Source organism: Chaetomium tenue (assembly GCF_020726465.1).
Source record: "Chaetomium tenue strain MPI-SDFR-AT-0079 chromosome Unknown F5144scaffold_4, whole genome shotgun sequence".
Lineage (NCBI taxonomy): Eukaryota > Fungi > Ascomycota > Sordariomycetes > Sordariales > Chaetomiaceae > Chaetomium > Chaetomium tenue.
This window is the reverse complement of record NW_027117332.1, coordinates 828,309-853,753: the sequence shown is the minus strand read 5'-3', so window position 1 is coordinate 853,753 and position 25,445 is coordinate 828,309. Positions and strand designations below refer to the sequence as shown.

At 58.1% G+C, this 25,445-nt stretch overlaps 7 protein-coding genes across 7 annotated transcripts; 1 reads left to right on the top strand and 6 right to left on the bottom strand.

Moving 5' to 3' along the window:
• Positions 1-38: 38 nt before the first annotated feature.
• Positions 39-2,970, bottom strand: F5144DRAFT_511106 (uncharacterized protein). The gene is made up of 2 exons (XM_066786544.1): positions 2,625-2,970; positions 39-2,566 (listed from the first exon to the last, which is right to left on the bottom strand). The coding sequence occupies exons 1-2, from the start codon at positions 2,736-2,738 to the stop codon at positions 194-196; spliced, it is 2,487 nt and encodes an 828-aa protein (XP_066642636.1). The 5' UTR covers positions 2,739-2,970; the 3' UTR covers positions 39-193.
• An 884-nt stretch (positions 2,971-3,854) lies between these two features.
• Positions 3,855-5,570, top strand: F5144DRAFT_602317 (uncharacterized protein; the record flags this gene model as incomplete). The annotated part of the gene is made up of 2 exons (XM_066791195.1): positions 3,855-5,041; positions 5,222-5,570. 2 exons carry the CDS (start codon positions 3,855-3,857, stop codon positions 5,568-5,570), a joined length of 1,536 nt encoding a protein of 511 aa, XP_066642635.1.
• Positions 5,571-6,131: 561 nt separating this feature from the next.
• F5144DRAFT_571298 (uncharacterized protein) lies at positions 6,132-7,088 on the bottom strand. Its single transcript, XM_066788825.1, has 2 exons — positions 6,265-7,088; positions 6,132-6,194 (listed from the first exon to the last, which is right to left on the bottom strand). The coding sequence occupies exons 1-2, from the start codon at positions 6,919-6,921 to the stop codon at positions 6,186-6,188; spliced, it is 666 nt and encodes a 221-aa protein (XP_066642634.1). The 5' UTR covers positions 6,922-7,088; the 3' UTR covers positions 6,132-6,185.
• Positions 7,089-7,367: 279 nt separating this feature from the next.
• F5144DRAFT_220476 (uncharacterized protein) lies at positions 7,368-8,811 on the bottom strand. Its single transcript, XM_066783132.1, has 2 exons — positions 8,289-8,811; positions 7,368-8,220 (listed from the first exon to the last, which is right to left on the bottom strand). Exons 1-2 carry the CDS (start codon positions 8,388-8,390, stop codon positions 7,537-7,539), a joined length of 786 nt encoding a protein of 261 aa, XP_066642633.1. The 5' UTR covers positions 8,391-8,811; the 3' UTR covers positions 7,368-7,536.
• A 1,339-nt stretch (positions 8,812-10,150) lies between these two features.
• Positions 10,151-11,527, bottom strand: F5144DRAFT_592496 (glycoside hydrolase superfamily; the record flags this gene model as incomplete). The annotated part of the gene is made up of 1 exon (XM_066790367.1): positions 10,151-11,527. The coding sequence occupies one exon, from the start codon at positions 11,525-11,527 to the stop codon at positions 10,151-10,153; it is 1,377 nt and encodes a 458-aa protein (XP_066642632.1).
• Positions 11,528-12,412: 885 nt separating this feature from the next.
• On the bottom strand, positions 12,413-13,898 carry F5144DRAFT_571295 (glycoside hydrolase). The gene is made up of 5 exons (XM_066788824.1): positions 13,538-13,898; positions 13,424-13,481; positions 12,969-13,356; positions 12,698-12,890; positions 12,413-12,640 (listed from the first exon to the last, which is right to left on the bottom strand). Exons 1-5 carry the CDS (start codon positions 13,554-13,556, stop codon positions 12,534-12,536), a joined length of 765 nt encoding a protein of 254 aa, XP_066642631.1. The 5' UTR covers positions 13,557-13,898; the 3' UTR covers positions 12,413-12,533.
• Positions 13,899-19,848: 5,950 nt separating this feature from the next.
• On the bottom strand, positions 19,849-25,300 carry F5144DRAFT_629501 (pectin lyase fold/virulence factor). Its single transcript, XM_066792382.1, has 4 exons — positions 24,937-25,300; positions 24,623-24,874; positions 20,357-24,557; positions 19,849-20,229 (listed from the first exon to the last, which is right to left on the bottom strand). Exons 1-4 carry the CDS (start codon positions 25,057-25,059, stop codon positions 19,958-19,960), a joined length of 4,848 nt encoding a protein of 1,615 aa, XP_066642630.1. The 5' UTR covers positions 25,060-25,300; the 3' UTR covers positions 19,849-19,957.
• Positions 25,301-25,445: the final 145 nt, after the last annotated feature.

Genomic DNA, 25,445 nt, shown 5'->3' with positions numbered 1-25,445 from the left:
AATCATTAAATTCACTGCGATGTAGGGGACACTCTGTTTTATCCACAATTGATCGAGTTGTGAATTCCGGTCAAAGCCGGAGCTATCTGCGCTCCCTAAATTACACAGGACCACCGACACAATCTGCCCACACAATAAAATCCCATGTCCCAACCCAACCCCAACCAATCCCACACTGCCTAGTTACCACCCCCTAATAAACCTGCGCAACCCTCTCCCCCGTCGGAAACGCAACCTCATACTGCAACACCAACTTGACACTCCTCCCCGCATTCAACGAGACCTCCCACTGAACCTCCCCGGCCTTCCTCAAACTCGCCGTCGCCGTCCCCCACACCAACTCCTCCTTCCCCTCCCTGCCCGGCACGCCCGCAGGCACCACCCTCCCCCCGCCACTCGCAGTCGCACCCACCCCCGCCGGCTGCAGCACATCCACCCTGATCTTCTCATCCTCCGACACCGGCACCTGATCCAGCACCGTCACACTAACCGCCTTGCCCGCGGCCGCGCGCGTATTCACCAGCGTGATGGTACGCGTGTACACGCTGTTCTCGCCCTTGCTGAACACGCCCGTGGTGCTGCGCGCGACGTCGGGCTTGGGGTAGGACACGCGGATGGCCGGGTCGACGCCCAGGGGCACGTGGAAGCTGTCGCCGGCGCTGCAGCGCGGGAGGGTGGAGCGGCCGAGGAAGGTGCCGTCGAGGGTGAGGCCGGTGGGGCCGCGGAGGAGGGTGAGTTTGCTGGTGTTGCGGAGGCGCGCGCGCAGGTAGGCGGCGGGCTTGTACTTGGCGACGATGGTGCGGGAGAAGGTGACGGCGGTGAAGGAGACGCGGGCCACGCGTTGTTTGGAGGGAGTTGGGGAGGGTTTGAGGGTTTTGGTGTGGGGGAGGTCGTAGGTGGCGGTTAGGCCGGTTTCTTCGAAGGAGGAGTCTTGGAAGGTGAGTTCCGGGGTGGGCTCAAGCATGGTCTGCGCGTCGAAGTCGTCTGGGTGGGTGGCCCCGGGAGCGGAGTACTCCACGGAGATATCCTCCGTTTGGCTGTGGCCGAATGCCGAGGGGTTGGCGGTGGACGGCTGGGCGAGCGCGTTTGTTTGAGGCGGTCCTCCGCCGAAGAGACCACCGGCAGCGGCGGGTCGTGATTGAGGCGCTGGTGCGCCGAAGAGACTGGCCGCAGGAGCGGCACTTGGAGGCGCTCCTCTGCCGAACGGGTTGTCGGTGGGGGCCACGGTATTGGATGTGGCATTGGCGTCAGAGCCCGGCGCGGCCATGAAGTTTCTCATCTGGTACATACCCACACTTTGGGCTTGCGGAGGGATAGAGGCATTCTGTAAGGCCCTGGCGTGGTTCAGCTGCTGCTGGTGCTGTTTCATTTGCAGCGACTGCTGCGGCTGCTGTTGCATTGGCAGCGAGTGGTGTACCTGGCTCAACCCGAAAAGGCCAGCGCGCGGCCTCTGGGCCACCATGGCATTTTGCTGGGCGTTCCAGACATTCTTCTCATTCCGTTCTTCATGGCTGTGGGCGATGTCTTGTCCGTCCCAGGGGCCGCCCCTGCCGACGACTTTGAGGCGCCAAGGAACGAGCGTCGGGGTGTCGTCCTGAAGACCTGAGAAATTGGCTTGCGAGGTGCTAAGCGTCACCTTGCTGTTGGCCCACGTCTCGGATGTCATGTTGGTGAGGCGCGCGTCGAAGCTGAGCGTGGCCGTGTTGGTCGTGGATGATAACGACAGGTCGTAGCTGGGGGCCCAGAACGCGGACGACGTGACATACGAGATTGTCAAGTCGCAAATCATGCTGGCCTCATCGTCCTTGGGATTTTTGGAGGCGACCTGCACGTCGGCAGCGCTGGCGATGGAGCTGCGCCGGGACGAGCCGGGGGTGAAGTTGGCACTGGCATCGAGGGTGATACGGACGCTGTAGCAAGAGCGCGGCCAGAACTGCTCGCGCTCCTTCCGAATGCGAAGCTTTTCCTTCTTCTCCTCCTCGTCACGGCGGCGCTGCTTCTCCCTCAACTTCTCCTTGGCCTTCCAGATCTTGGCCTTCTCTTTGGCAGCTTTCCTGCTTTCCTTCTGCTGGAGCTTGTCGAGACGGGTCGCTTCGCGCTGTAGAGTGGCCATTTCCTTTGTCAGGGCGCGTTCGCGAGCTGTGCCGTCCACGTGGTCCCGAAACACCTTCTCGCGCTCCTTGCGGTAGGTCTCCACGCTGGCCTCGATGTCGACCCCGTCCCTGGCGTGGAGTGAGTTGCTATACGAGTCGATGATCTTCAGACGGCTCTCAGCGCTGGCGATGATCTCCTTGGCGGCCTTTTGTTCGTCCTTTAGGGCTGCCAACTTCTCGCGCACCTCCTCGATGGCGACGTTGATCTTCTCTTGGTCGTCATCGTCTTCCTCGGACTCATCCTCATCCTGCTCAGAGTCGGAGTCGGGATAGATCTCTTGAAAAATGTCACGATTTGGCAGCAACTCAACAGAAATGTCGGTGATGGTAGCAGAGCCGGTGCCCTCGACCTTGATGGAATGCTCATCAGCAGTCGGGGTCACGCCGACGACGGTGATCTCATTGGAACCCGGCTGAATGTTTGTTAGTACAGGTTTTTAGTATGTGATTCGATCATCTGGAGGACCATACCTTGAGGGTGACTTGTTTAATTTCGCGAACGATTTGGGCCCGCGTCGGGAAAAGCGTGACGGACCGGGTAGGCAGGTTTCGGACATGAAAGTCCTGCTTGTAGGGACTGTCCATTTTCAAGGCTGCGACGGTGGGTAGTGTGGTATGATGCGACTTGTTTGATGCCTGATTCTTTTCGCAAGTCACGATGAGATTGTTGGTAGAAGAATCAATTGCGATTGGAATGAATCACAGAAGACTAAACGAAGAAGAGTTGGGGTCCAGGTATCGGGTACTTATACATCAACCTCAGTTAATATACGATAGATGGTGCTGGACCGAGCTTTGGTTGCCTCCGGGTCCTCGCTGCGGGGCGTGTCAGCCTTGGGATGGCTCCCCGGTCTTGATTGGCTCCTACAATAAATGACGTCCTTCATCACTGTTTTCTAGGCAGAAGTGACTCAAATGGCCCTTCGAGTGACTCCCCCATCTGTGACTGGCGCCAAGGCAAAGCAACTTGGGAGTTTTGCTCAACTGGGCAATCAAATCTGGCAAGTGCAAGCCACTCGAGCCACTTTCCTGTGCAGAGCCCTTGGATTGTTGCTGTTTTTTTTTTTTTTGAAGCAGTTGGAATCCACAGTTTCTAAAAGCACGACCGAGCCACAGTTTCTAGAAGCATGACCGAGTTGAGACGCATCTCGGTGTGAAGCTCAAACCCATATTGCCATCTAGGTCGCGGCCCATTGCTTGACCGATGCACAAAGCCTGCAGACGCTGTGCGACAACAGGAAAATAACAGCATGCACCTTGCAAGTGTTAAGGACCGCCATAAAATTACGCTTGCACGCTATCAAACTGTTAGTGCGAGCCCCTGCAATGCACCGTAAAACGTGAACGTAGTACCAGCACGTTTCTTAACCATTTCCGTCGGTAGTCTCATGTGAAGGTCTCACACCTCAAGCATTCGATGGATTGGGAAAAGTGGAGAAGTCCATGAGGTGGTCGGTCTGGCCCCACAAATCAATTGCCACATGCTCTGTCGGCTGTTGTCCCCCGAGAATCCCCACTTCCTGTGTTCAACCCAACATGACGTTCGACCGATGTTGGCATCAAAAGCAACCTCCTTTTTGACCACGCATCGCCATTCTCGTAAAAAGCGCATCTAGAATTGTCTCCTCCATAGTGACCGATCATATCATTTTTCGCCATCGCCATCGCAGCACCACGGCGCCAAGCCACCAACACAACACCATGGAATCCCCCCGCCAATCTCGCACTCGTCTTCGATCTGATTCCCAATCTCAATCTCAGTCTCGCCCTCAAGTTGATCAATCCGATCGACCCGCTGCTGACCGTTATGAGACCAACCGATTGCCGAGTCCACCTGGACCTCGGGTTTCGGATCTCACCATTGACCGATATAATGACCCCAAGCCCGAACCCGTAACTTCTAATTCCCGCCGGCCATTGTACACCGAGGAGGACCGGTCTGACCGACCTCCCCGCTCCTCGACTCTCCCCTACCGGCCCCGTCCCGACGTCCCAGAAACCACCTCCGCCCCCGTCCGGGCTCACCCGGCTTCCGAACCCCCTCCTACCTCGTACCCACACTCGCAGCCCCCGCTAGCACCAGCAGCCAACTACACCGCCGGCTCCCCAACCCTGTACCACAACCCCTTCCAAGACCTCTCCCACGTCTCCCCGCGACCCATGTCCGGACCAGACCCCAAGTTCGAACCCATTGCCTCCGCCCAGCCCTACTACCCAGCCCCCACCTCCAACTACCCCCCCACCAACCAAGGCTATCGCTATGGTGATGGTTATGGTTACGGTTACGACTACAACCAGCCCAACACCTACCCACCCCCCACAACGGCACCAGCAGCATCAGCAGCAGCCGCACCACCACCACCAGTCGCAGCACCACAGCCACCACCAGCAGCGCCCCCAATCATCACCACCACCAACACCTTCCAAAACCCACCCGCCGCCACCACCACCGCCACCACCACCGCCACCACCACCAACAACCCCCCCACGCTCAAATCCACCCGTGAAACAGCCGAAACGGCCCTCCGCGAACTCCTCGCCGTGCGCCGCCAGCAGGCCATGCTCACCACGGTCAACGGCAGCGGTGGCGGTGTTGGCGGCGGGGGCACAGGGCTGGGGATCAACGGCGTCGGAGTGGCGACGGCGACGGTGAATGGGGTTGGGACGGGGGCTACTAAGGGTGGTGTTGGGGTGATGGGCGTGAATGGGGTGGGGATGGTGAATGGGCATGGGAAGGTGGACGCGGCGGCGGCGGAGGTGGAGAATCGGCGGCGTTTACAGACGGGGCTGGTGTTGATGGGGCTGAGGGGGTTGCAGGCTAGGGTGGAGGCGGTGGTGGGGAAGGTGGAGGGGGAGAGGTGGCGGCGGTTTGCGGTGGGGGGGATTGTGTAAGTGGTTTTTGCTCTGTTTTCTTTTTTTGTCCTTGTTTTCCCTTCCCTTGCTGTGGGTGTGCTCCTTCATTTGGAGGGAGGGGGGTCAGGTGAATTTCTCGTGTGCGCGGTGGAAAGCAAGGGAATGAGTTGACTTGACCTGATCGATCCGGCTCTGCTAACCACTCTCCCCACCAGCGCCTCCTTCCTCCCCCTCGTCAAGCGGCTCTTCCGCCGCCGCAGAGGCGAGCACGAGGACGGCGACGAGTCGTCCAACCGGACCGAGTACGCGTTCAAGAAGAGCAAGAACCTCGTCTCGCGCATCCTGGCCGCCACCCACCGCCCGGGCCTGGGCACCATCGCCTTCTTCGTGTTTGCCGTGCTGTATGTCTTTACGAACGAGGTCTCTCTGCGCGTGGCCAAGACGGTGTCGAAGCGGCTGAACCGGCTTATGGCCAAGGTGGAAGGGGGCCGTGAGGAGCTGAGCGAGGACGATGTCAAGATGCTGCAGGGTTGGAGGTGGCGGGTGTTGGTGTGGAGCGAGTGATGCCGTGGGTGCGGTGGCGGTATATGAGGATATGAAGCATAAAGTATGAAGTTATGACAGGGTAGAAACGGCTGGCATGGCGTTGGGCGTGGCATTCAATTACGGGGTCACAAAGCGTTAGGTCTCGAAAGCTTTAGTGAGTCAATGATCGAAAGGCTGTTTGTGACGCTGTCTGATCACATCGTTCCCCGGTAACACACCCCAAACCAGAGCGCTCCAACCTCCTCCTGTTGCTCGTCTGCGTCGCGTTGATCCAAATCGCTGTGGATGTACGTACTCGGCGGTGTTGAACTCGCGGAAACAAGAGGGAGTGAGTCGTGCCCAACTCTTGACATTACCTGAAAAAGCGCGGTAGATAGGAGGTAACACGTTTCTCGGGATCTCCGATGAAAAAAGAATAAGCGCCTCTCGGAGGACCTGTGCTCTGCTGGAAGGTGGTGGCGTGTCCCTGAAGACCTGGGGGCTGCTGAACGGCAGCGCTTCCCGCCGGTGCGGCTCGCTCCGGTACGGCCCCCTCTAGTACAGTTCTATCCACCCTCGGCGTGTCCCCCCATCGGTGCCTAATATCCTCTAGTTGGGCGAGGTTCCCCGAAGAAGCTGTGCTCTACGGTGCTGCTACCTCCGGTACGGCTCCCTCTACTGCAGTTCCCTCCACCCTCGGCATGTCCCCCCATAGGTGCCTAATATCCTCTAGTTGGGCGAGGCTTCCCGAAGAACGTGTGCTCTGCGGTGCCTCCGGTTGGGCGGAATTCCCAAGGACTCCAAACGGAGCGAAACTTCCCAACGCCATTAGCACGGCGGGACTCTCCGCCACATCCGAAGAGGGATGATTCGCAACTATCCATTGGATCCGTTGAAGCGACCCGAGTGCGGACACGTATCTCCTGTACGCCGCCTCCGCCATCGTACGGTTCTGTGCCCTCTGGGCTTCGGTGCTGTGAGGGTTCACCGACAACCGGGCGCAGATGGCCACCTCGGGTAGAAGGAGAAGCGCGCGTACGCGGGCCGTCTTTACCTGCGGCGGTATGTCGATGCGGCGGTCTTCTATGCTGAACAAGGCTTTTTCCAAGAATTCGAAGCACTTCTGGGCGTTATTCCGCACCAGGCCGAACCTCTGATCGATCTGGCACTGGTTGCATAAGAGCGGGAAGTATGGCTTCAAAAAGCCCGAATGGTCCGTGTCGTCAAAATTGCGGTTGGAGCACCCCGTCCATCTGGAATCGTCTCGGTGGGGGCGGATGGTTCCGTTCCTTATTGCAGCCTGGCAAAGCCCGACGATGGGGAGTTCTGTGGGGTCGCAATCCATGATGCTCTCGCAACACGCGTAGCGGATTCTGGTGACGATGCACATGGTTGCTAAAAGCGAGGGAGGTTGTATGGTAGGGTGGTTGATTCGTTAGATATACCTCAAGATAACTGAAGAGAGCATTGTGGAAGAAAGCCATGTATGGTAGTAAAGAGAGTAATGGTGAAGATGAAGATGAAGAAACGGGCACACCGGAATTCTATTAATCTGGGAAAGGGCGGCAGCATCACCGCAGCTTCCACATAGCAACATGAAGCCCTAGTATGGCAGGTCCGTTGTCGTTTTCCCTTTCTAAGCAGGTACATGTACCATTGTGTGTGTCTACGAGCGGAAATAGCAAGCCGGCCATAAGATGAACAAGAAATCATGTTGCAGTGGCGTTGGTAAAGAGTATGAAATCCACATATTTCAACAGGTTACACTGCAATTTCCATTTCAATGTTCATTACAGTGGAATGGATTCGAATGGCCCCTGAAAGGCCGAAAGAGCTCATCCGTGTATGTACATGTATGCAAGTGTACATCATATCAGCCTTGTCCAACCCATCCGCTCCCCCGATCCAGCTAACCTTGAGGAAGGTCTACTCCGCCCCGGCGTCACAGGTCTCTTGGGAAAAGGAACTGGTACTCGAACTAACAGGGTCCAACTTAGTGGACTAACTAGCGAGTAGCATTCGACGAGGCACCTCCTCCGGAACCGCCGGTGATGGCAATGTCTGCGCAGGACAGGTAGATCTGGCCCGTCTGGAACGAGTTCCACTTGAAGGACAGCAGCGTGTGCTCGGACGAGTAGTCGGGCAGCTTGACATTCTTCGTGACCGTGTACCCGCCCGCAATGGTGGTGGCGCACGAGTTGAGGGCCGCGCCGTCAACGCCCTTGCAGCTCCCCTCGCCGAACTTCTCGCACGTGAACCAGTCGTTGCGCCAGCACGCGGCGCCCTCGGAGCAGTCGGGGCTGTACGAGCAGTCCTGCCCGTCGACATCGCCGCAGCTCAGGATGCCCTCGTTGAAGCAGTCCTCGGCCGCCTGCTTCTCCGCCTCGGTGGGGAGGTAGGACGGGTCGGTGAACTTGTCGACGAGCGCCTGGTCCTGGCAGATGCGGTAGGTGAACATGCCGCCGTGGTCACCGTTGTTGTCGACGCACCACTGGACGGTGATGACGTCGCCGGCCGCGTAGGTTTCGACGATCTCGTTGCCCCAGGCCTTGCCGGGCTGGTTGTAGTCGACGCTGACGCGGGCGTTGTAGCCGCAGGGCCCGCTACGGCCAACGGCGGCGGCGTCGAGGTCGGGCCACGATTGGACCGGTTCCAGGATGGTGCACTCGGGGCAGGTGTCAGTGCCCTCCTGTGAAGGGTGTTAGCTTCTGGACTCTCTTTTCCTCGGGGGCCTGGAGTTAACGTGTGGCGGCATACCTCGAATCCTTGACGAGTTCGGCTGGCAGGGCTGACCATGTAGCCGTGCCCTTCCACCGAAGCGGCGAGGGCGATGAGGGAGAGGGCAGTGAATTGCTTCATGATTGCAGGCGAAAGAATGCTTGTGCGTTCGAGTAGGACGACAGGATAGCACGGTTAAGTGAACGGAGGCGGCGTGGAGATGAGATGCTGACCAGAAAGAAGATGGTCGTTGACGGCCACCGCCTAAGATATATTTATACAAAGCCCGGCACCTCTCCAACCTATGTTCCAAGTATCTTGATTAGACCCTGCTCTCTGGCCTTCTCAAATATGGCCGAAAAGCCCGGCCGATCGTTTCCAGACATGACATCAGTACCATCGGCAGAGATACCCTTCCCCTGGACGAATTCCTGTATGTAGCAATGCCGGAAGGGACTACGCGTATACCGCGACGAGTCTCTCCGTAGTACTGCCATCGCATCTGCAAAGACTAGTAGATGATACTGTAGATCCCTACGAGGCGGCTCCCTACATCGAACACAGGGCGCCAGGGGAAGAACGCTAATATGTACCCCGCAAGGCACCCAGGTCCCCAGCATGTCGATCTCCATCCCTCCTTGGCTTCCCCACGGAATTAACACGGGCAGGGGTGTCGGAGCTCTTCCTCATACTGAACTCCGCCAGTAATGTACCCAGGCAGTTTGTCGGTGGAGTTCCCAGACAGAGAACTTGGGGTATTGCGCGGGCCTCGTCCTATCCAAGTCATGGTGTACTTAGGGTTATGTCTATTTCCCCGACTAGCACAGCCTACTGCAATACGGTTGACTTCATCTTCTCCCAGGTACCGAAAGGTGAATCCGCCTCACCTGGCGTCCGAACAGGTTGTTGAGATAAACTACTGGCACAATCTTCACTGCAATCGCAAGTGCCATAGGATACGAAGTATGTCCAGTAATAGTTCAAGTTTTCCCGTGTGGCTGTCTGTGTGGATGGTGCGTTAGCGAATATTATGTATCCTGCCGATCCATTTCCTTGTCGGTAGACACATCCGTCACCAACATGGATTGATGTCGGACCGATCACTTGTAATCCCGCACAGGGGCGTAAGGCCAGATGCGTTTCGTACGTAGGTTGGACGCCATCCATCGCTCACACTTCTCGGGCCGATCACATGCAATTTGGGCAAACATTTGACCTTGGCCCCCCCGTAGTCAAACGGCAGACTCCCCTGCCAACGGCCCTACAGGACAAGGGGTACGGGTGGCTTACCCCATGGGGAACCCTCCGGCACAGCAGATCCACATGGTACCCCAGCCATCAAACCAGCATCATGCGTGGCCTCAATATGTTAGCGTACCTACACACGGGAGGCTGAGCCCATCGGACAACGCGCGGCACTACTCCGTACTAGCTCTTGTTGATCGGCATGAGCTATGTATCACGCTTAGATCCTTTGGCAGAACTCCACCATGGGTCCGGTCAGGCATGTGCCGTCGGAATGGTATCACCGACACCCACGGAAAACACATCAGGTTAGCCGCTGTCGTGGGTGTTGCCCCGTCATCTCAGGGCCCCCCGAACATGGACAGCTTTCACAGCTAGCCCTGACAAAAATCACAGGAGCCGTGTGCGAGCACCGGCCTTCCATGATCCATCGTCTGGTGCTAGCCTTCTGCGACGTGCAAGGACTGGGGGATTGCCAGAACACCTTCAGGCTTCCCAACAGTAGACAATTGAGGCTTGTGAGAGACTCCTTGCTCGAGAAACCCAGAGTTCTCCAGGATGAATATGTGACTGTCTAGCGTATATACAATTAATCTACGACAGCTGTGTGTTCGTGCTGTCTCGGAGCACACAGAGCACCTCGAATACATGTAGACTCAGCACGATGACTTCCCAACATAGATAGCGAGAGCGGTGTTTGAGCCAAGAGTAGCCGTGAACTGGCCGCTCCCGTCGACCGTCACGGCGCTGTTGCCCAGCACATTACAATACGTGCCCGCCGGGAGCGAGGTCTGGAAAGTCCGCGTCAGTGAACTGCCCTCCTTATTAATAGCGACGAAGCCCTTGTTGCCCCGTCCAAAGGCGATCTGGTTGTTGCCGTTGTCCCACCAGTCCGCCACCGCCTGTCCCCGCACGGCGTTGCGGAAGCCGACCATGCCCATGATCTCGGACCAGGCGTGCTGGCACTTCCAGGAGTCCTGCCAGCAGGCGTTGACGACGCCGTTGTTGGGCGGCCCCGCGTCCTTGTCGGAGAATTCGTAGCCAGAGTTGATGTCCGGGGCGCCGTAGGGGTATGCGAGCATGAAGACGGTGGCGAGGGTGTATTTGGCGTTGTCCTTGTAGCTGAGAGTGCGGCCCTCGCGCTCGGTGTCGTGGTTGTCGACGAAGACGCCGGCGACCGAGCTGCTGATGTATCCCCAGCCCTCGCCGTAGTTTTTCAGGTAGGCGAGTTTCTCGTCGTTGAAGACGCGCTTGAGGTCGAAGGCGTAGCGGAACTCCTGGACGTCGCCGTTGCGGATGTATTCGGTGACCTGAACGACTTCTCCAGCGCCGGAAATGAGCTCCTGCTTCCAGTATACTCCCGGATTGGTCAGCCGGCTCTTGATATTAGCAAGGTCTTCGGTTGCCATATGCTTGGCCGCGTCGATACGGAAGCCGTCGACGCCCAGGCTGAGGAGGTCGTTCATATAGCCGGCGATGGCCTTGCGGACGTAGTCCTCATTGGTGTCCAGGTCGGCCAGGCTGACAAGCTCGCAGTGTTGGACGTCCCAGCGGTCACCGTAGTTGGAAATCTCGGAGGTGCAGTCGTCGAAGTCGGGGGCAGAGTAGAGGCCTGGGTAGTTGTACTTGGTATACGACGAGCCGCCGGTCCCGGTGCCGCCGCCCGCCGACATATGGTTAATGACGGTGTCAACAACCACCTTCACGCCGGCCGAGTGGCAGGCGTTAACCATGTTCTGGAACGATTCTCGGTTGCCGAGGCGGCCGGCGATCTTGTATGACACGGGCTGGTACGACGTCCACCACTGCGAGCCTTGGATGTGCTCGGCGGGCGGGGAGACCTGGACATATCCGTAACCCACAGGGCCCAGAGTTCTAGAGCACTCCTTGGCGACGGAGCCATAGTTCCACTCGAAAAGGACAGCAGTGACGTCTTTGTCGCCGGGCGGAGAGGCATTGACGACAGTTGGGGCTATGGCATTGAGGATGGAAGCTATCAGCGATGCTGTCACGGCGAGGGTCTTGGGTGCCATCACTGGCAACGTCGGCGTAAAAGGCTGCGCTCGGAAGGGTAATTTGTAATGAATATACAGAAGAGGTCGAGAACTGCTGCCTGATTATTGTAAGAGAATTATAGGGCATCTATCGGTTATATGTATTCGTCAGCGTCTTCTCCTAGCCCCTTTTCCTGTCGCGGCCGGACGCAACCGTCGGTGCGCCATCACAGTTGCCATCGCAGTCTCTATCAGAGTCACCATCAGAATCCGTCTTGTGTCCCGTCCCTCCATCCTCCGCCCTCCACCCTGCCTCCTGCGCTCCGCCAACCCACATGCCATGGCGCCGGCTCTTAGGCGTTGCACTAGGATCTGTGGGGAAGTACATATGCGGGCTGAGAAGAGCCGAGCGTGGGGAAACCCATGATTTTGCGGAGACGCGGGGGATCCTAGCACCCTCAATGGCACCCTGGCATCCTCCCTTCCCCCTTCTTTCCCTGCCTTATGCAGTTCTGCCTCCGCTGGGAACTCTGGAATCGGGCCGTTCCATGTCTCCATCGTGTTGCCATTACACAGTAATAAGCCCGACATGCGCCCCTTGGTGCCCTTTCACGCCCGCTGTTGAGTTTTAGTATTCTTGAAAAGGGATACCGCTCCGCGTTGCAACCCTGTTTGGAACCCTGTTTCTCAACGGCCACTTGAGTCCGCGTGCGTCTTTTAGGATGGTGCGCCGTGGGCCGAGTTTAGGCCCTGCATTCAAACATGGACGCGGCGCGTAGTCGTACCTTGCCCAGTCTGAAATCACTCATTCCATTGCAACAACTAGTCCTGGGAAAGTGGCTAGAATTGTCACGGGGCTTGCTTTCTCATGCGACTGTGCCGCTTTGCAGTACGGTCACTTCCGGGCAATAAGGTATCAGATTCCCAGAATGCAAGCTGCCACAGCTCCGGCAGAGTCCTGAATGCCACACTATAGGTGTTGCCTAGTATGATCCCATCCCAAACCGGTTGTCCTCCATGCTTGTCAGGGCTGCAAGTTGACCACTCACCCCGTCCATACAGCCGGGCCGGGGGGTGTGTACTCCATCAACTTCATGTCATCCGCTTTCACGGGTCCACCCAGCACGTCTTGGTTCGGGGGCACGAGAAAACCTAATAATCGGACAGTTAGCAGAGTCCTTTGCCATACGGAGCTCGGCGTATTGTTACCTGGGTCTTCGTCTTGATATGTGCCTGGGAACTTGGAAAACTCTGTTGGGGTACCTCCGCCAGGACCGATGATGTTGACAAAAGCACAGTTGATGTAAAACTGGAGGTAACCGGTTCTCGCCGTGGGCATGAAGTTCTCAATGCGCAGTAGGTATTTACCAGGTGGAGTAGTTTTCGGGATGGTGAAGTTGAACTGGATATCAGAGAGAGCCCTGCCGTCAGCATCCGCTACCATTTACGAGCCAGCAGAAGGCGGGGGCGGGGAACGCACGTCGGATACGCTGTGTGGCCACAGCACCCATTCCTGGTTGTTCAAGGGGCCTGCGTAGGCGATCTTGAACCAGTCACCGTCACCCTTGTAGCTCTGGAGGTCGTCGTTCGGGGCGCGCGAGAGGTAAATCTGCGCGGGACCCGGATGCCAGAAGCTCGGGAACTGTGAGTACTCGGCGTTTCTGTTGCCATAGCCGTCGGCTGAGACTCGGAAGCCCACTTCGGAACCCGCCAGCACGTCAGCCGTCTCGGTTTGAGGTGCGGATCTGAATGCTGCCCGGCCGCAGGTTACGTTGGGGTTTGCAGAGCCGATGATGGGATCGAGTTTATATCCTTGATAACCGGGAGGGTAATAACTGGGGTCGAGCGAGGTCGACGGGGCCACATCGCTATGAGGTATTGCCGTATTAGCACTATCAGAACTGGGGCATGTGTGGGTTGGGCGTCGTGACTCACAGGACGTATTTCCACTCGGGCGTCTCGGTGCCGTTCACAAGAAGAATTCCCTGTATATCTAATGGAGTTCATCAGCTGATTAGATCACTCTGTTGCTTTTTGACAAAAGCATACTCACTGTGTCCCAAGACATCTGAAGCAAACAATACGCTGAGGAGTGCGACCCAAGACGTTTTCATTTTGACTATCGTTGACGGCTTACCGCTATCCAGTTGGGGGTGAGGTGCGGGCTGAGTTGAGTGTTGAGTCTCGACGCAGAGGCTCAAGATGTGGCTTTAAATAACTAGAATGACGGAGGTTCCGATCAGCACACTTCCTATTACATCTTCGTTCCGAGCGGATTTAACCGGTTCTGAATGGGCATCATGACTCTTAGGTTTCACTGGCCCGATGTGTGATGTATACCAGCCGTGTGCACAAGTTCCTTGAGTACATGTGTAATAAGGCAAGAATTAAACGTCGGTATGAACTGCGGGGAAATCGACATATTAAGCCACCATCTATCTTGCTAAACGGAGCGGTCATTGTGTCAAGCAGGGTGGTAGCGTCGTATTGGTATGTACGCTGGCGTGATTGGTAAGACAGCTGAGGTTATTAACCTCGGCCTCGGTGAGGGATTAGACGAAGTACAACGCCTGTTTACTTCGAGTAGGAGGCTCTGTTGATTACAAACCTTGGGACCGAGTCAAAATTCGCGAAGCTTTCTTCCCACCGAGTTCCGGTTTGCAACACTTGGCTGATACTAGCCCATCCAAGGAGGTTCCGCAAGAACCAGCTCTTCCGTTGCATCATTAGAAGTTGGTGCACAAGGAGGCTGGTTTACCATGCATGGGTAGATAGTTGGCAGTTGGCGTATAGACAGGGTTAAGGAGAAGGCCATGACACTCGGTCCCTACATTATGTATGTAGCCGGGTAGTTGGGCAATTACGGGCTTTTGGAGGCACTAGTTTCCCGTATCAACGACTATCCATGTACGAACCCCTTCCGGATATTCGCCTCCTCACCTCGCGGCTCGAAACGAGCTATATTACCCCTTTCCATGTACCTATTTAGGTACCTAATTGAAATAGGTCAAGCTGAACGTCCTTGAAATTCGGCCCCAAAAGCCCCAAAGCTTGCGTCGATCGAAAGCTCTCGCAAAGCCCTATCTAGCCACACCACGTGCACCGACGCGCAATCCGCAGCGCGGCTGCAGTGGGCGTGGAAAGAAGGGCGATCCGGGACACGCAGTCGCCCTGGAAATCTCTATCGCCCACGCACGGACCCACGAGCTACCCGACCCACCCACAGTTACCCAGACGACCACGCCCCCCTGAACCCCTGAGTGGAGGCGGGATGGCCGGCCCTACTGCCCCAGTCCAAAGGGGAAGAAGTGGGCTAGAGCAGTCCCGACACTTGCCCCCCACCCCGCCCCTCTCACCCCCACCCTCCGACATAGAGGTTATCAAGAAGATGGTTGACGAGCTGGTGGGACTAGCAGACCCCGAGAAGAAAGGGACAGCCAGAGGCATGGGACAGGACCTGCTAGCAGTCGTCCGGAAGGTGCACAACGCGTCTCAGTCACAGACCGGAAACATCTCGCTTGCCAACCTCCGCAAGGTGGTGGCCGAGGAAATGAAGGCAGCCGTCAACGGAACCGGAGCCCAGGACAGAGGATCCTGGGCCGCAGTGGCCGCTCATGGAGCTGCCCCCTCTCAGCCGCAGCCTAACACGCCGACAAAGATAGTGCCGACCCGCATAAATAAGGAGATTCTAGTCAGAGGCAGAGGAATGCCAGCCGATCTCGCCAAACGCACCCCGCAAGAAACCATCCAGGCCATCAACCGGGTGTCTATCAAGAAGGGAGCAGTTGCGGCCCGAAGGCTCCCCAGCGGCGATACAATCGTCACATTCCAGAACGCAGGCGCGAGAGATTGGCACTCGATGAACACCAACTGGATCAAGGAGGCTTTCGGAGAGCAGGCCGAGGAGAGCAAGAGAACCTTTGCAGTCCTGCTAAAGGGCGTGTGAAAGAAGGACCTCCAGGGGGTCACCGAGGAGGAATTCGGGAAACAAACAGGCCTCCACACAGTCGATAAAGTGAAGTTCAGAGTGCCGAGACACAGGGAGGCGACCCGGGCAACAGTGCTGGTTGCTTTAACCTCCCAGGAGGAAGCACGCAAGGCGTGCGACGAGGGAGTGATCTGGAAGGCTCAACTACTGGACTGCGAGCCTTACTGGGCTGCCCTCAGCCCAACACAGTGCTACAAGTGCTGGAAGTGGGGACACACACAACATCATTGCAAGGCTACCCCATTGTGCCCGCGCTGCGGGACGAAAGCCCATGGAGAGGGCGGCAGGGACGGCGAGAACCAGTGCCCTACTCACAAAAACGAAATCCCGCTCCGATGCCCGGCCTGCGGAGGAAGGCATCCGGCGTGGTCAGGAGAGTGCCCGGAGAAGTCGAGGACCCTCGCCAAGGCCAAGGAGGCCTACCGGTTCCGGCCACGGACTTATGAGACCGCAGCGGCGAACTCTGCCAGCACGGCCCCTACGAGCGCTCCGGCGTTTAACTTCGAGGGCGAGGAGAAGGACGACGACAGCTACCAGGTGGTAGGCAGGAAGAGGTTGAGAGGAAGACCGACGAATGCGGCTGCGGCCCAACGTCAGGCTCTCTTAGACCCCCAGCAGACCAGGATCAACTTCGAGGCTCCGAGGGTGCAGTTCGCAAACCCGGTAGTCAACGGTGTCTACACCGCCGCTCCGCCGCCCCGGGCGCCCGAACCGGCTACCGGACCAACGCCTGCCGTCGCCGCCAACCCTGCGGTCACTGCTACTCCGAACCAACGCGACCCCGAGGGGGACACTACGATGGACTCGATCACCGTCGCAGGCGATGAAAATTAAAATTTTACTCTGGAACACCGAAGGAATCAAGCAAACACTGGAAGTGTTGCTGGAAGAGGCCAAATACGGCCTCTTGGCTGTGCAAGAACCGTGGATTAATAAGGCGACGAAGTCTACATACTGCCCCCGGAGCAGCAGATACCACCTGGTACACAAACTCGAGGGGCGGGCAGCGATATATGTAAGCAAAAGATTTGAAATCAGGCAGTGGGACTCCGAAGCCACGGAGAATTGGTGCCGCGTGTGGTTTCCAGAGGCGGACCTCGGAAGGGAAGACCCCGGATTCGAGCTTTGGTCCATATACAACCCTCCCGGCGGCGAGAACGTACCGAGAGCCCTGCAAGGGCGGCCAAGGCCAAGCCACCCGGTGGTTCTGGCAGGAGACTTCAACCTAAAGAACCCACTGTGGGACAAGTTCGGACGCTACGATAGGAAATCGGAAGACCTACTGCAGCTGGGTTCCTTGTGGGACCTCACCATCAGAACTCCAAGGGGGGCGACAACGCGAGCTCCCCAGGGGCGGCAGCGAGGCCGCCCGTCAACCATCGACCACTTCTGGACTTCGGAAAACCTCCAAACAGCATACTACGGGGAAGAATGCCGTGGAAAGTCAGACCACTACCCACAAGTGCTCGAGGTCGGGGAAGGGCATGGGCCGAGACCAACCCAACCGGATGGCTGGGCCTGGAAGAAGATGGACAGGGAGAGGGTGAAGGCTGAATTAGAGCTGCTATGCAAGGCCATGGGACTTACAGACCCGGGACCGGACGGGCTGCTGGCCAGGACCCGAACAGTCGAGGGTCTTGATAAAGCTTTCGGCAGCCTAGTCGAGTGGCTCACCTGGGTCGCGGGGGAAAGTACTCCAAGGAGGAAGGCGAGCTGTGGCTACAGCTCTCCTTGGTGGACAGTGGAAGTGCAGCAGGCCGCCCGGGAGGCCAGGAAAGCCGAGAGGCTGGCGAAGGAGACGCGGGCAGAGTACTGCTGGGAGGAGCTCGGCGAAAGGCTCAAGGACCTTGCCAGAACAACGCGCGAAGCACGGACGAGGGCTTGGAGGAACAACCTGCAGGAAGCAAGCGAGGCAAAGAAGCCCGATCAGATGTGGAGCTTGGAAAGATGGGCTAGGCTGCGGAGCTTTTTGCCGCCAGAACCACCGAGGCTGCCGGAATTTAAGGACTCTTCCGGACAGGCAACGGCCAAAACGCACGACCAGAAGGCCAGCGCGCTGGCCGAGAGGTTCTTCCCGGACCCACCGGCCGACCTGACGGACGTGGAAGACCAAGCCTTTTTGGGCAGCTGGAACCCGGGCTTCGACGTTGTACAAGCAGTGACGCCGACCGAGATCACGGAAGCGATAGGAAGAGCAAGCCCCTGGAAGGCGCCAGGCGAGGATTTGCTCCCGATGGGCCTTCTGAAGGCGTGCGGAGCACCGTTAGCTGAAGTGCTGGCCCTTCTGGCGACAAGGTGTCTGGAGCTAGGATGGTTCCCGAACCGTTTCAAGAGGGCGAAGACTGTAGTACTACCGAAACCAGGAAAGGCTCCGCCGGTGTATCAGACCCCGGGGGGATACAGGCCCATTGCTCTGCTGCCAACCCTAGGGAAGGTAATAGAGTCAGTGGTCGCCAGGAAGGTCACTCAAACTGCAGAAGTCAACGGCCTCTTACCAGATGAACAAATGGGGAACAGAGCACACCGCTCCACAGAGCTGGCTGTCCGGCTAGTAGTAGCCCAGGTCCAGGAGGCGTGGAGACAGAAGGGTGCGGCGTCCCTATTGCAACTGGACATCTCAGGAGCCTTTGACACGGTCAACCACACCCGACTGCTAGCAACTTTGCGAGAAATGGGCTACCCGAGGTGGCTGGTCCTCTGGACGAGAGACTGGTTGACTGGTCGAGAGGCCACCCTTCTTTTCGACGGCAAGACGGCGGCACCGACGGCAATTCGGGCAGGGGTCCCCCAAGGCTCACCCCTTTCCCCTGTTCTCTTCATCCTCTATATTTCCTCATTATACAAGCAGCTAAAAGACGAGCACCCTCACTTGGCTATAACGGGGTTTGCGGATGACACCAACCTCCTGGTGTTTGGTCGAAACCCCGAGGCCAATGTCCGGCAACTGGAGGCGGCGTGGGAAACATGCATGCGATGGGCGGACAGTCGGGGGATGAAGTTCGCCCCGGAAAAGAGCGAACTGATCCATTTCAACAAGGGACGACGGCAGTGGACAAACCAGCTGGAACTCACTAACCCAGGGGGAGGCACCAGCCCCGTCAGACCGAAGGAGTCTGCCAGGTTCCTGGGAGTCTGGCTGGACCGGAAGCTCAACTGGAAAGCCCACCTTGCGGCGGTGGAGAAGAAGCTGAGGACCCAGAGCTATGCCCTGTCGAGGCTAGCGGCATCGACGTGGGGACTGGGTCTAGCCAAAGCGCGAGAAGTGTACACAAAGTGCATCCGGTCAGCGCTGGCCTATGGCGCATCGTCGTTCCACATTCCCACGGATGTGGGAGGCGAACCGGTGAAGAAAGGCATCACCAAGGCCCTCGGGAAGACCCAGAACAAGAGCCTGAGGATTGTGGCGGGAGCCTTTAAGTCTACCCCCATCCGTAACCTCGAGACAGAGACGTGGGTACCACCGTTGGACTTATACCTAAACAAACGGCTTGCAGATTTCGAAAACCGACTCCAACAACCCGATCTGGACGACGGCCAAGGCGGCAAAAAGACGGCGGGGAGCGTTATCCTTACCGCCTGCCGCAAGATACAGCAGAGACTCAACTCGAGGAGGGGCAACAGGGGCCGACCGCGAACCTTGAGACCTCAAGGGCCCACGGCGGTAGAGAGAGCCGCGGGCACGATTATGCGCTGGACGGGGGGAACCATAGACACGGACAAGGCAGTAGAAGAGGCCTGGAGAGCGAGGTGGTCAAAGGAACGGGACGGCAGAGCAATCACCAGGCCGGCGGACGACTTTGACCATCAGCGGGAGACGCTATTCCGGAACGAAACCCTAAGGAGGCATGACGGTCTCAGCATGGCGAAAAGCTCACTGCTCATTCAAATCCGGACGGGAGCAATAGGCTTACGGGACTACTTGTTTACACGGGAAGTCCCGGAGGTTCTGACGCCTGCCTGCGAGTGTGGCGAGGGACGAGAGACTGCCGAACACCTGGTAGTGTGGTGTTTGGCCCCACCGTTGACTCGAAGATGGGAGAGAACTGGAATTCGGACACGACGGGACTTTTACTCAGTTCTACACGGTATCAATCCCACGACTGCACGGCTTGCGAGGAGGATCCTCGACTGGCTGATGGACTCGGGGAGGCTGCCGATGTATAGCTTGGCCAGGAGGCTCGAGCTGGAAACGGCGGCCTGAAGCGCCCCCGTTCGGAGGCCAGGAGGCCTCCTCTCTTTGTATACGTAGACTCACCAGAACGCATCGTTCCTTGATTGTTGGTAGGGGTTTTTCACCCGGCCCGGGAGGGCACGGTTTTCCTGTACACTAAATAGCAGAGGGTCCGGCACGCCCTAGGGCATAGCGGAGTATGAATAATAATATTACCCCTTTCCACTCACCAGCTTCTGATACCCAGGTTTACAGCACCAACAGACGCCTGGAATATATATTTACTCTCTGAGAAGCAAGTAGTCTACCACTAGTACACAGGCACAAATCGCTTCGCATTTCCCAGCCCATTGTCGACGATAGTAAGACCGTTATTCGTACTGGCGTTGTTGTTACCAGGGGCCGCGAAAACAAAACGACGGCCTTGGCAGCACTGCTGGCACGCCGGAGGGTCGAACGGAGTTCCGCATCCCCTGCAGTCAAAACCGTCACACGGATCGCTGGGAGCATCGCCTCGTGCGCCCTCAAAGGTGTACAACAGGCATCCGACCTGGCAAGAGCCGCCGACGCCTCCGTTGTTGCCTGGGAGAAAACATTAGTTTAGGTACTCTGCTTCTCCAAGCCCGGGGTAGAAGAGAGAGGAAGATGGAGAGAAAGGAAGAGCAGGGGGAGAGGGGCCAAAAAAGGGGGTGAGAACCACACCACTTACACTTAGTATAATCCTCCCTCACCAACAAATACGCCGTAATCAGACTCGGCGAGCCCAACGGAAACCCAAAACTCTGCTTCTCCACCTCCGTCACACACCCGGGCACCCAACTACACGAATAATCATAATTCACCCCATGCCCATCCGTCCTTCTCAACGTCACCGGCGGATCCCCCGGCCCCAGCAAATCATCATCGCCCATCTGCGTACGCAAATTACTAAACGCCGTGGAAAAGTCATCCTGATCCCCCGACTGAATATCCGCGTGCCCGGGGAAATCCGCCTCATCAAAACAATTAATCGGCCCCCTCGTCTGCGGCGTCGTCGGCGTCCCCCCCGGCCCACTCGACGTACTCGACCCGCCCCCGCCAATCGTCGTCGTCGGCGCCTCCCACCCGCCCGAGCTCGGATCCTTCGGGTCGTGATACCCCGGCGGCGGCCCCGTCGGGCTCGGCTCGCACCAGTACCCGGAACACACCGTCCCGCCGCAGGCGGTGCTCGCGCCCCCGCCGCAGGTGGGACCGGCCGTCGGGCCGGAGGTGACGGACAGCGTGGTGCCCCCCTCGGCGGCGTCCTCGCGCGCGAGGCGCGACGCGATGGCCGCGTAGACGGAGTTGGTGTAGTCCTGCCCGAGGTCTTGCGTGGCCCAGCGCTCGGGGCGGAAGTGCCCCACGGGCGCGGGGGTTTGGGTGCCGATGACGGCGGTGGTGGAGTCGGAGGCGGTGAGGGAGCAGCCGGAGACGGTTTCGCAGAGGGTGGTGGAGGAGGTGGTGCTGCCGGAGTCGGGGTCGACGTAATTGGTGGTGGTGCAGGCTTCGGCGGTGCGGGTTTCGCAGTCGGGTTTGGAGGAGGTGGTGAGTTGGTGGTCGCGGCCGATGGTGAGGCGCGGCCAGTCGGGGAGGTTGCCGCGGATGGTGATGCCCGGGGGGAGTTTGAGCAGGCCGATGGGGGGTGGGCCGGGGCCGTAGATTCCTGGGGGGAGGATCCAGTGCCAGGAGCGGATGTGGAATTCGCCCCAGGAGATGCAGAAGAAGAAGAACCAGGCTGTGCAGGGGACGTGGACGCCGTCATCGTCTGGTTCGGGCTCGTCGCGTTCTTGTTCCTCGGGGATGATTTGGCCGTAGGGGGGCCAGGACGCGAAGATGGGGAGGGGGGTGGTGGTGGAGGTGGCGCCGGTTGTCCAGGCGGTGACGAGGGAGCAGTCGACGGTGGCTACGGCTGTGGCGGGGCCGAGGAAGGTGAGGACGCGGGTGGTTGGGCAGGCGAAGTTGAGGGTCAGGGCGGCGTTATTGGTGCAGGTTGTGGCTACGGCGACGGCTGGCGTGGCGAAGACGATGGACGTGGTGGCGGGACACTGGATGGTTATGGCTCCCGTTGAGGCCGGGAACGTCACCGTCGTTATCGTGGCGCTGGGCACTGTGATGGGGATACTGATGGGAGTAAAGTAGGTCGTGCTGGTGGGAAGACCTGTGCCACTGTTGGGCGGTAGGGTGGCCGGGTCTGTGTACACGACAGAAGGGCCTCCGTCAATCTGTGGCCAAGGCGGGAGAGAGACTGTCCGAGTCGTCTCGCTACCCTCTCCATCTGGCAACGTTACGACAACGGGCGGTATGTTCACGCTCGGGAAAATGGTGACTGGGATGGCCCCTGACGTCGTCACGTTGACGTTGGAGAAGGGGATGCCATCGGTAACGATAGAGGGTACCGCGATGGTGATGGTAGTGGTTGTCGTGACGAAGACAGTGGTTTGCACACCGCCGATAGTCGTCGTCTCAAAGCCGCCATACTCCAGCGAGGTGACGTAGCTCTTGGGATGAATGGTGGTGGTCGACCCCAACGAGCTCGTCGGAATTACCAGCATGCAGGACTGGCTCGGGCAGCTCACCGTGGGAGATTCCCACACTTCGGTGCCAACCCACACGATATCAACGTTGTCATCCCCTTCAAGAGGCACCCACACGCTGACCTCGGTGGTGAAGCCACGCTGGTTGCCATCCTGTGGGATGTTGGTGTTGTCGATACCACTAGCGATGTTGATGGTGGCTACCGTGAACAAATTATAGATGACGACCCCCTTCGAGCCCTTGACCTCGAGGATGCGGTCCTGGCAGTTGTGGGTGGGGATGCAGTCCTGGTAGTACTCGTTGAAGAAGCTGTACAAGCCAGCCGAGTGGATCATGATATCCTCCGAATCGATGATCTGCAGGCCCCAGGCGTAGTTGCACCGGTCATCCCACACTTCGGCCGCAATCTCGCAGCGGCTAAAGTCAGGGTCGTTGGGGAAGCTGGCGGCGGCTTGGAAAGGGGCGGGAGGCCTGGGGTTGGGCTGGTAATAGGGCGCCTCGGTTTGGATGTGGCCCATGAAGACGCTCTTAGCTCCGCTAATGAGATAGTTGTACAGAATAGCGTGCTCAGAGCCACCACCGTAGAACCACGACGGGCCCTCGGACTCGATCAACATCCCGCGGGCTGCAAAGATGGAAATCTGCGTTGAGCTGGAGTCGGGCTGGTTGTAGATGGACTTGTCGTTGTCGTGATCGCTGACCCACGCCCACACGTTTTCGAAATAGCCATTGGACTGGGGAGTGATGCGGAACAGAAGAGAGGCGGCAATGCACTCGGCATTGTTACTGAACTTGGGGCATTTGGTCAGGTCAAGGTCAGTGCCTATGGCACCGCCGACGCGGAAGTGCGAATCCCACATGGCCGCCGCCCCCTGAGATACGGCGGCGACATTCCACTCCATCAGTATGGCACCGGCGGTAGCACCGCGCACTGAGAATAGCATTTCGGTGATCTCCATGGTACCGATATCACCCTTGTTGCCGACCTGTACCATGACTTTGGGGTGCTTCATGTCGCTGAAGTAGAAGCCTGATCCAAGGATCTGTGACCAGAGAGAGCCCTGCACAACCGAGCCAGTAGGGATGTTGACGGTAGAACCCACGGCATAGACGCCGGCCGGAAAGTAGGCGATCTTCTTACTGGATAGAGCACTCCGTAGAAAGGCGTTGATGCAAGATGCCTGGTCGCCAGTGGCGTCGTTCTTGCACCCGCCATCCGTGGTCGCAACTAGGAAGGAGTCCGTGCCGTGACCCTCGTACTGCGGCCGCGAGCGTACGTAGAGGAGGCCATTGGGATCATTTAGGCCGTCACCCCGTCCAGGGGCTCCCGTCACGGCGCCCGTCTGTGTCGAGCCCTCGTCGCCATTGTATCGCTTACCCGTAGCCCAGAGATCCGAGTTCCCTGACAAGAGGGTACCGCCGCCCGCAGCAGTGACTGTGGTGCCCACGTTCTCAAACTTGGTGTTGTCGAGGACAATGTTGGGGGCGGTTGCGAGGTTGTTGGTTAAGACGCCAATTTCGACGTCCTTGATGGTGGAATCAATGATAGACACGCTGCCAATGCCCTGGCCGGTGTCGCCGCCGACTCCAGAGATATTGAAGGCGATAGAGCCGCCGTTGACGGTGATCTGCTGCCAGTTCCAGCCCCAGTCCCAGACCATCTGGACGGCCGTGTTACAGTCGTTGAAGACCAGGTTGCGCGCCGTGTACTGCTGCGATCCCGCGCGCCAGCCAATGTTGCCGCCATTGAACTCGAGGTCTGATACGAACCCGCCGCTGCCGTTCTCGGTGAAGATGCCGACGGCGGTGGTGGTGCCCGTGGTGGGCATGTCAAACACCAGGTTCTGCAACGATGTGGCTTGAGAGACTTGCCAGTGGATTCCCGTGGGCACGAGGTCCTGGTCGTTCTCTGCTGTCGACTCGGGCATCTCGGTGAGATCAAAGCGGAAGTTGCGGATCTGACGGAAGAACTGGTTCTGGTTGATGTACCACTGCTGGCCCGAGGCGCCGGGGATGTAGGGGTCCACGTCGAACAAGGCGATCCCCTGAAAATCGTCGCAGCCTTTGATGATGGGCATGTCGTTGGGGTCACCAACAAATTGCGTGTAGTAGTACTGGATCACGGGCGTGCAGATCTTGTAGGTGCCTCCTGGGAAATACACAATGGCGCCTTGGGAGAATGTGTTGCCGCACTTCTCGCCGCATCGCGTCCGGGCGTCGCCGACTGAGTCCTTGTTCCAACTGGCCGAAGCAGCGTTGAGGGCCTCAGTGGCGTCTGTCTCCCCTGAGTTGTCGGCACCAAAGTCCTCCACCACGTTGCGGAAGAACTGGTAGTTGCCATCGCCAGCATGCGGTTGCTTTTTGTTGTGTTAGTTACATACATTCATGAGCAACCTCAAATATATTAAGGTGTAGAACTTACTGTTCCTAGAGACCCCAGGCTAGAGAGCCAAAAGCCAGACGATTGTCGCTTGCGTTCGGCAGACTTGAAGCTTGTCACCTTGGTGTTGTTGGATCCATCAAAGCCGCCGCGGAGTACAACACCGCGCTTAAGATTGGACAAGTAGGTGTCCAGGCTACCAGAGTAGGCCCAAACCGGCCCATTCTGTCTGCCTTTGTCAGGAGCCGTCTTGTAGTAATTGTGTTGGTTGTCAACCATGTAGGATGGTGCCGGCTATCGACGAGACATGTCAGCATTTCAGTTGCTTCTCGACACAGCAGTGAGCAGTGACATACCCGTGGATCATAAGCGGCGGGTTTGGTTGTGTTTCGACCGCGAATTGGAATCGTGCTGGCCGACAGTACGAGATTCCCATGCGCGACCAGCAAGGTCAAGAACAGAGCGAGTAGCGCCGCCATGGTGCTCTACCGCATCAAGCCCGACAGCGATGTGTCGATGAGAGGTAGAGGTGCGCGGTCACTGAGTGAGAAAAGAACATGGCTCTCGGGGGAGGGCGGGAGAGTACCCCCCCATCATTTCATCAGGAGCAACGTTGACCACGGATCCGAGGCTACCATCCATAATCGATGCAGGCACTAGTCTCTATCCTAATTACCCTACTACGCCCTTGTCGCGTATTCCGATATTCGGTCAGACTCGCCCTCCGAAGACGGATATTCTCGGGTTGTAGGTGATCAGATGGTGTCTAGGAGTCACCTCGGGAACCGGCACCAGTGCATTACAATAATCTGACACACATACATAATCCTGCACGGATCTTGATATCACATATCACACCGTGTGG

Bases quoted from the DNA above. Each gene is read 5' to 3' on its own strand.
- F5144DRAFT_571298 (XM_066788825.1), bottom strand. From the start codon at position 6,921: ATGTGCATCGTCACCAGAATCCGCTACGCGTGTTGCGAGAGCATCATG.
- F5144DRAFT_511106 (XM_066786544.1), bottom strand. From the start codon at position 2,738: ATGGACAGTCCCTACAAGCAGGACTTTCATGTCCGAAACCTGCCTACC. The intron at 2,567-2,624 runs GTATGGTCCTCC...ACAAACATTCAG, and splicing joins TTAAACAAGTCACCCTCAAG to CCGGGTTCCAATGAGATCAC.
- F5144DRAFT_220476 (XM_066783132.1), bottom strand. From the start codon at position 8,390: ATGAAGCAATTCACTGCCCTCTCCCTCATCGCCCTCGCCGCTTCGGTG. The intron at 8,221-8,288 runs GTATGCCGCCAC...CACCCTTCACAG, and splicing joins GAACTCGTCAAGGATTCGAG to GAGGGCACTGACACCTGCCC.
- F5144DRAFT_629501 (XM_066792382.1), bottom strand. From the start codon at position 25,059: ATGGCGGCGCTACTCGCTCTGTTCTTGACCTTGCTGGTCGCGCATGGG. The intron at 24,558-24,622 runs GTAAGTTCTACA...CACAACAAAAAG, and splicing joins GCCTGGGGTCTCTAGGAACA to CAACCGCATGCTGGCGATGG. The intron at 20,230-20,356 runs GTAAGTGGTGTG...GTTTTCTCCCAG, and splicing joins GAGGGAGGATTATACTAAGT to GCAACAACGGAGGCGTCGGC.
- F5144DRAFT_571295 (XM_066788824.1), bottom strand. The intron at 13,357-13,423 runs GTGAGTCACGAC...AATACCTCATAG, and splicing joins CCCGAGTGGAAATACGTCCT to CGATGTGGCCCCGTCGACCT. The intron at 12,641-12,697 runs GTAACAATACGC...TCCGATTATTAG, and splicing joins ATATCAAGACGAAGACCCAG to GTTTTCTCGTGCCCCCGAAC.